This window comes from Artemia franciscana, chromosome 13 (genome assembly GCF_032884065.1).
Source record: "Artemia franciscana chromosome 13, ASM3288406v1, whole genome shotgun sequence".
NCBI lineage: Eukaryota > Metazoa > Arthropoda > Branchiopoda > Anostraca > Artemiidae > Artemia > Artemia franciscana.
Window position 1 is genome coordinate 10,705,334 of NC_088875.1, and position 8,952 is coordinate 10,714,285.

General features: G+C 35.1%; 1 protein-coding gene across 1 annotated transcript in view; it reads right to left on the reverse strand.

The window, feature by feature from the left end:
- Positions 1–8,188, reverse strand: part of LOC136034504 (collagen alpha-1(I) chain-like) — a 104,926-nt gene extending 96,738 nt beyond the window's left edge. The window contains exons 1-2 of the mRNA XM_065715723.1: positions 7,987–8,188; positions 2,346–2,431 (exon numbers count right to left, since the gene is read on the reverse strand). Of these exons, the coding sequence (XP_065571795.1) occupies positions 2,346–2,431; positions 7,987–8,000 (100 nt within the window). The 5' untranslated portion in view covers positions 8,001–8,188. The remainder of the gene's footprint in view (positions 1–2,345; positions 2,432–7,986) is intronic.
- Between the last annotated feature and the right edge of the window lie 764 nt (positions 8,189–8,952).

Consider the following 8,952-nt stretch of genomic DNA (forward strand, 5'->3'; position numbering starts at 1 on the left):
CGGGAGATGATATATCTCAACCTAACTGAAAGTTGACAGTATTATGTGCATTTCAAACAATTAAGAATCTTGAGACTATTAAGAAAGAATATATTTTGTCATAGACTTTTTTTCATCTTTCTTACTTTTTTTATATTTTTATACTTTTATTTATTTTTTATTTTTACTTTTTATTTTTATTTTTCTGATAGATAATCAGAAATTTATACTTTTATAGGGATATCTGCAGTGCAAACCATACTAATTGACTAAAATATATTTTAAGCGTACCTTAACCAAAATTTTTTGACTTCTGATATTAGCTAACTTTTGACAATTTTGAATGAACTAAAAGTATCTTTTAATTTTTTTAGGATGCTCATTTATAATATTTTGGACAAGGGGCTCTTTACTAGGTTTAGGCATGTGCTGGAAAGAAGAATTTGAGTAAGGGACTATGGCTATACGTTAAGCCTAATATGGTAAATTTTGAGCTTTTGCATTACTTGACATGTCTCTGCTATACTATTAGTCAGCGCACGATTTATGTAACTTACGAAGAGAATAGGAGGGAAAATGTACAAGAAGGGGGTTATAAGCCTCAAATTTAGATTTTTCGAAAAAAGGGGATAAGGATAAACGCTCTAGCGTTGTCTATAGTAAAGAGCCATAAGGATTCAATGTTTTCTTATTTTTATTTATTGTTTTATCCACAGATCCAGTTAATATGGAAGGGGTGGTCGTATAAACTTCAAAAGTGGCTATTTCGATCGAAAATTTAAAGTTCTAGCAGTATTTTTAGAGCCAAAAGTGATGAGAGAATGACAAGCCCCACTCTCACTCCCTTTTTACTTTAAATACATCCGATCAAAATTTTGAGACAGCTATTATGTTCGAAAAAGTACAAAGGTCAAATAACTATGCATCCGGCGTTGACATGACCTCCCTCTCCCCACAATCCACGGGTAACAGCTGTAAGTTATGCAAGTTTCCCATCGTAAACATATAAGATTTTTGTATTGGGAAAAGGGAGCATGTTTGATCCTGAATCTTCAAAAAGGCTTAAAACATTAATGTGAAAATGTTAATTAAGTTAATTAATTAATGTTAAAATTAAGAGAAAATTTTGAGAGGGATGCCAAGTACAATCAAAAAGCACTAATTGAAGGCTGGTTTTCAAAATAGCCATTTTGTTCAAAACAGTCAAAAGATCTAATAACTATTTCTCTGGGGATGCCATGTCCCGCAACAATGGGGAATTCCAATGGGGGTTTTCCCGTTTTTCTAAGCCCTATCCCACCCGAAATGCTAGTGAAACATGTTAAACTCCTTGGTGTCACAATTTCAAATTAAGTGAGGAATGCATGTTTCAAATATTGTTAAACAAGCAACTGTTTCAGTATCCATATTAAAACATTTAAATAAATTTCGCAACTTTCAAGTGAACTTAGCGACAAAATCCAGTCGGTTCGAAAGCCTTTGCTCAGGATCATCTACAAAGAAAGCAAAATTCCATACTCCTTTCTACTTAAATCCGCACGCATTACTACATTAAAAGAAAGGAGGGAACAAATTTGTTTACGTTTTGCTAAATCCGCAATTTCTAATCCCCGTACTGAGGACATCTTCCTGGATTTTCACGACCCCATTTGATCCTGACTCCCATACTTAACCTCCTTGGCAATCCCAAAGTATTCTCGGATCCATGCCGTTACTGAGAGGTTGGAAAAGTTTTACCCCTTTATTCTAGAGCGCCTTATTAATCCCTTATCTGTGTCCTGAACCAAAATTAACTCCGTCCCTTATTTTAGTTAATGACGTATGGTTGCACTAATCATGCGCACTTTTTTGGTATCTTTGGTCACTTTTATTTTGCCCATATGTGATATTTATATATTCTCTATTGCCTTTTTAACGTAGTCTTCGGCACAATCCTTTCTTTAATATTAAATATTTCATTTTGACAGTTAATTTGACATTAGTTTAAGTTTTTTTTTTAATTTACAGTATTAGACTTAGAATACGAATCCGGCAATTTTTTCTTTTCGCATTTGATGTCATTTTATCGCCCACAATTTCTGTTCTTGTCATCAATTGTATAAAGTTAATTTTAGTTCTTGGACTTAATTTTTTTGCATAAGATTTTTATTGACCATTTGTATGCCAGATTAATGTTTCTTTTACTTTTGTCTTGCTGTATTGTTTGTTTCTTAATTTTGATTTCTCTTTTTGGACATATGAAGCGAATTCGGCTCTATTAGAGCTTGTGATAGCCTTTTGAAAACATACAAAATCTTATTTTATACTAAAATAAATGCCTCAAAAAAGAGAAACAAGCAAGGTAAGTTAGCTAAAACCCTACTTACCTCCTTGAGGTTTTCCTCTTGCAGGAGTGACTAGGAAGGAGGCAAGCAGTCCAACTAGGAGCAAGCCGTGTACTGTTGTCCACCTCCTATGGAAAATAGTACGTATAAGTCCACAAACTCAAGCTACGAACCAAGCTAATTACAACCAGGGATACCTCACCCACCCACCCCCACCCCCAAAAAAGGGGAAGGAAGATTTGCATACTATGGTTTAACAATACTAGCATCAACTGTTTCTTTAAAACTAGAAATGTTTGACAGCCCCTTGGGTGGTACGTTATTGACTTGTACCATAAGCACCAACAGAGAGGAGAGCATAAGTGGTTAGAGCCAGTCCTTAAAATAGACTTTGGCTGTTCAACCCTCCACCCCTTCTAAAAAAAAGAAACACTAACAATCACCAGCGTCGTTTGAGGAGGGGGCAAGGGGGGAAGTTGTCCACCCTGAATAATTATAGAAAAAATTATTACATACCCCTTCCCCTTTGACTCTCCGGATGCCGACCCCTCTTTCCCCTTCCCCCATAAAAATACTGGAGCTACGCCCCTGATAAAATATTTTAGAAGTATTCAAGAGAAGTAATAAAACGATGCTGTTAAATATAGGCAGTTGAGTGATTTGAAAAAAAGAATGAAAAGTTATCTGCTTAGGCCCATTAGTAAGTTCAGAATCATTAGCTCCCCTCCACCCCTGGATTTGTCCCGTTTCTTGATAATAAACCCTTTGCCAAGCATTTCTGCTTAAAGAGGCGGAAATAGTTTCGGCTTGCTTCCAGCTCAAAAGAGGTTGCTACTTATAACATATATAAGAGGCTGGTGAAATCAATCGAGCCAGCGCTGAGGAGTTCTTTTGGTCTATTGCATGCATTTTAAATTTCTAGGTCATAGGCCTAATGCTTTAAAGGGAACTCTCAAAACCGTAGGGATACTCATACACACCTTAGTATGCTGTTATTTTACTTATGAAATCTGGCAAACTCGTTCAAATATTCGATTATACTTCATTCATGAACAAACTGGGTGAAGCATATTTTTGAAACCTATTCAGATCTATGTTAATTTCAGATCTATATTTCAGATCTACGTTAATTTCTATTTGTTGATAAATCCAAGGAGAAACGGAATTAAGACTGGAAATTTAAACTTCCCAGAAACTTCGATCTATCAAATTATTTCTCTGAACCTTCATTAAGATTGTATCTCATTCTGCCCTGTAACTCCTGAGGCTTCCATTAGAAAACAAACAGCGATTGCCCTATTCATAATCAGATACCACCCTTTTAATCCCACCTGATTAAGAACCTCCCTTCTTGACTCGAGTGTTTTTTTTTGTTTTTGTCTTTTTTCGCAGTTTTCCCTTACAATTACACAAATTTATCAAAGGAAAAGTAACAGAAATTATATTTAACCTAGAGAAAGGTCATTGAAATTCTGGCCTATAAGCAAGTAGAGTAAAAAAAATGAAAAAATAAAATGGTTATCAAAATTCTACCCAGCTATCGAAACACTATTACCCAAAATGCCTTCAGTGATCCTTTAAAACGTTTAATAAAAACAGTTTCTTCTCAAAGAAAACTAAAGAGCGGCATTGAACTTAAAACGACCAGAAATTATTCCATATTTTAGGGGGGGGCTGTCCGCTCCTCAAACTCTCACTCGTTGCGCTAATGTCTGACTTGTTGCACCAATTTTTTATGAACGACTGCTTAAACACAAGGGCTGTTGAATTGGAATAAGAAATATTTTTAAAGTGCTACAAATATTTAGTGAAAACTTTAGGTGAGAGAGGGACAAGTTTCAAAGACGAATTCTTCGAACAAACATGCTTTATAGATATGTTTCTTATGGACGTCAGTGAGGGAGCGACACCCCCGGGGAACAAAATGACATTACTCGTTTTATATAAACAGGAAGTGAGTAATATTACCATTAAAACTTACTGGAAACAAAGCTCCTGGTAGCAATAACCACCTCCCAAGCCCTACCTTCGCTTTTACACCATTGTGCCGATAGACATGTCAATGACACTACGACGAGAGTTTGAGGAGCGGACAGCCCCCCCTCCCCTAATATACGGAATAATTTCTGGTCGTTTTAAGTTCAATGCCGCTCTTTAGTTTTCTTTGAGAAGAAACTGTTTTTTTAAATGTTTTAAAGGATCACTGAAGGCATTTTGGGTAATAGTGTTTCGATAGCTGGGTAGAATTTTGATAACCATTTTATTTTTTATTTTTGTTTTACTCTACTTGCTTATAGGCCAGAATTTCAATGACCTTTTTCTAGGTTAAATATAATTTATGTTACTTTTCCTTCGATAAATTCGTGTAATTGTAAGGGAAAACTGCGAATAAAAAAATAAACACTCGAGTCAAGAAGGGAGGTTCTTAATCAGGTGGATTAAAAGGGCTGTATCCGATTATGAATAGGGCAATCGCTGTTTGTTTTCTAATAGAAGCCTCAGGAGTTACAGGGCAGAATGAGATATATCTCCTCGTTCTGAGTTTGACATTTTTGGCTCGTTTTGGCAGTATCAAGTTTATTTTTATTTTCTATGTTCAGGGACAGATTCCCCACTGGGCGGCAGTATGTCATTTAAAACTGAATGGCTAGTCAAAAGCTGTTTGACAATCCCCCACCCATTGGCTGTCTGGTGATTTTTGCTCGATTGTATTTTAGCCCTAGTCAGGTCAAAATTATTTTCTTGGCAAATAAATGGGCAGAAAATGGTCATTTGCTGCGATTGGATCCTTCTTGCTTAAAAGGGATTTCAAATCTAAATTCCAGCACGATTCTAAATTATCACCATAAAATTGCGATGACAGACACTACTCCGTCAGGAGTTTTTTTTTTTTTTATATTTTACAGAGTGGAATGCAAGTCCCTGATCTAGGGTTCAAATGTTTGAGGGGGCAATGTTTATGAAAATTGTTACATTTTTTTGGGACATTTCCCCCTTTCTCTGAGTGAGTAAAATTTTATTATATTATTAACTTTTGATCGATAGCTTTATTACGTATTTCTGATCAATGGCTACAGATAGTTTTATCGACAGTTTTATAAAATATATAAGATTTAACAAAACGTTGTTCGATATTGAAAGTTTTTTTGAAAAAAATCGATAATACGATTTGAAAATCGAAAAACCGATATTTGAAAAGTGAAAGTTCGATTGAAAAATCGTATGATCTCGATATATTGAAAGTTTCAATATATAAATAGCTTTATCGACTGCTCTGAATCGACATAATCCTATATACGCTTCGCCTAGTTTGGCTTCCGTCTAAAGCTTTTGAGTAAAAAAAAATTCCGTGAGAAGAAAAAAATAAATTTAAAGCTTAAAGGTTCACAAAAAAATATTCTGGGTCTCTTATAACTAGAAACCATAAGCACTAAAAGCTATATTCCTACTGAAATGTTTTTCTCTGTGATTCCTTAGAAATTACCACTAAAACTACACGACCAGGAAATGTATAGCCGTCTAGCAGCATGGCCTTTGAAACTAGGAGGCTGTGCAAATAGCTTTTTGATAGTTCTAAAGCGTTAGCCATATGACAACCTTTACATGGTAGCATCTTAAGCCTGGTTGAGCGGGCCAAAATTAGCATTGTATAGAACCACAAACACAAACCACAAAACTGTAACAAATTTGTGTAGCACAACACAAAATGTAGGAATAGACACTTTGCTGTAACGCGATACACTGTCATTCAAAATGAGATTAAATAGTTTATTTCCAGTTCGACCGAGTCCTCTTCGGATAATTCACAACCTGATTTTATGCAATCATCCTTTGAGGATAAAACAAGTGATTATAATCACTCCCCTAAGAGCATCCTTTTCAGGAAAAAGAATTATTTTTTTATTTACAATTATTCACATTTTCTTACACTAGTAACATTGCATTAATAGTCTTGCAATTTAGGATTTTACATATTTGGAAACACCAATTAGGTTTTCATTTGTCTCTTTACTTTATTTGAAAAATCTTTTCGGGGAACGTTTTATAAATTAATTTCTTTTTGTTTTTTACTCGACATAGTCTTATTATCGGTTAATTGTCGGAACATTTACAAATATTAGTCAGCTTTTTCTTTCTTAAGAACTGAAATGTAGGAAAGCCATTGGATGTTTGGGCAAAATCTGGATATTCAGTCGAAATATTTGATCATCCGCAGTTGTTTGCAGTGAAAACATTTCAGCAAGAAATTTGGAATGTATATATGCTACTCTCACAATACAATGTCCTCTGATTTATACCTGCCCCTCTACAAAACCCAAATTGATGATCCATTTGGCCCTGAACAATCCAAGAAAGCTTCAAATCGATCGCCCATATTGGGTAGCAAAACACATTCTTTTGATGCATCATCATTACCTCTTATGTTTACCCTATAGTCTATCAATATTACCCTAATTTGGTTGCTATTGACATTACTCGTTCTTTACTTATAGTTAGCTTCCATGAGCTGCTTGATAGATTTCCCTTGCTAAGATTATTCAAAACTATAAAAAAAAGGTTTGTTTTTCCTTTTTAAATAACATCTCATGGCCATGAAATTATCCTAATTAATTTTGTTTCAATTGTAGTATGACACAAGTTAAATATGAAGTGAAACTGAGGTCCTAAATTAAATCTAAAACAAATTTATGAACAAATTACTTATAAGCAGAAGCCTTGCATACAGTGGCGTCAATTCACGAAAATGAAGGAGAGGGACAGAATGTATTTTTTTAATTTAGGGAGGGGGTAACTTTTTTCTCCTTTTTTCAATGAAGATGCAGACAAAGGCGCTTTTCAATGAAAATAAAAAAAGGATATTTTCACAATTTAGAGAGGGTAAAGCCCCAGCCCCCCCTCTACTGGCACCGTTATTTGTATAAGAAAAACGCCATGCTTCAGAGTAATGATAGATGGTAATAAGCTTACCTAAGCTATGGATGTCAGGTGATTGATTTTTTATAACGATAATTTTGACAAAACCTGTGCCTGTCATCATCAGGTTTAATTCAAATTTCTTCATTATCATTACTATGATAATCTATCATTACTATACCATCTATCATTACTATAAACTGTGAATACCCTCTATCATTACTATGTATAAGAGTCAGGATGGCCTCAGAGACCATGATATGCCATGCTTCAGAACCCTAAGAGACTGACTGCTACTTTATCAGTAAGGAAAAGAATCATTAGGCTATATTTCTCACTTGATTCTTTAGGTTTTTTACAGCCAGAATCATTGATCATTACAGCCATTACAGCCATTTCTACAGCCAGAATCATTGATGCCTCACATTTTTACAGAATTTTCGTTCCTCCTACCGACGGCCTCACCCAGATTAACATAGCTATGCATTTTAGTATCATGGCTTTTTTCCACAATTGTTACTGGATCTCCGAAATCTAACATTGTCATTTATCTATTCTATCTGCATTATCCAGCAACATATATTAAAATACAAATTGTACCAAAAATATTAAATGCAAAAACATTAAATACATTAAAATACAGAATGTCTATTCATGTAAATACAAGATTCCCAAGTAACATATGAATACCAAATGCCAGGTGAGGGTGAAAGCACCTGGTTTAGCTGCAAGATTAAGACGAAGAATAGAAGATTCTTTATCTTATTACCTCCCGAAGTTCATCCTGATGTATGTAATATCCTCTACTAATGAAACATGAACAAAATATTCCGAGGCTTTTTATTATTCCTTTATATCATATCCTAATCAATCACTGTATATAAATCTTCAGGAAATAATAAGTGTCTCTTAATTCCAGCTGGAAATGCTGAAGGTGACACAGAAACTGAAGAGACCAGAATGTCCCTGATTCAAACCCATCACTTCTGTCTCCAAGATCTTCTAATTATTCGGGGCTTGGCATTCTGGGTTTGGCACGATTCCCGTGTCACCAAAAAAAAAGATAATAATGGCAAAGGTGACAGATCCGTTCACTCAGGGGCCTTCAGTTTGAAAATAGCTCGGATGAGACGAATGTATTTTGATTCACTTTTGCCAAACAGTACGTGATAATGAATTGTAAGTAAGGAGCGACTCGTAATAACAGCAACCGAAACTCTAAAAAAGGAGTTTTGGTAATAATATATACACCTAAATAGATAAATACCAAGCTTAAAGATATCCAACAAAAGTTACGAGCTTGACAAACATTTGTCTGGTTTTCGAAAAAAGGACAAAAGATTCTGAAAAGAGGAGTGATCACAAATACCACCACCAAGTATGAAAATTACACCACGAAATAGCATATTGGAAAATACTACTGTAGATGTTTGTAACCTCTAAGGGGCATAATTTCATCGAAGTTCTGGAGGCGGGGGAGGAGTCAAAGTTGAAGCTTATTTTATCAAGTCAAGTGAAAAATGAAAAATGAGTCATGTAGTACCATAAAGGCAAAGGCATACTGAAGAAAACGTATCTGTTTCTGTGGATGCTCAATTACGTAGGCCTATCTTAGTTTTGACAAAATTTTCAAGACGCTAAATTTCAGCTGGGGCCGCGCAAATTGGGATCTGGTGGAACAGTTGGCTCTCCTGCCCCATAGCAAATTACGCCCCTGGCCTCTATCTACGAAAAG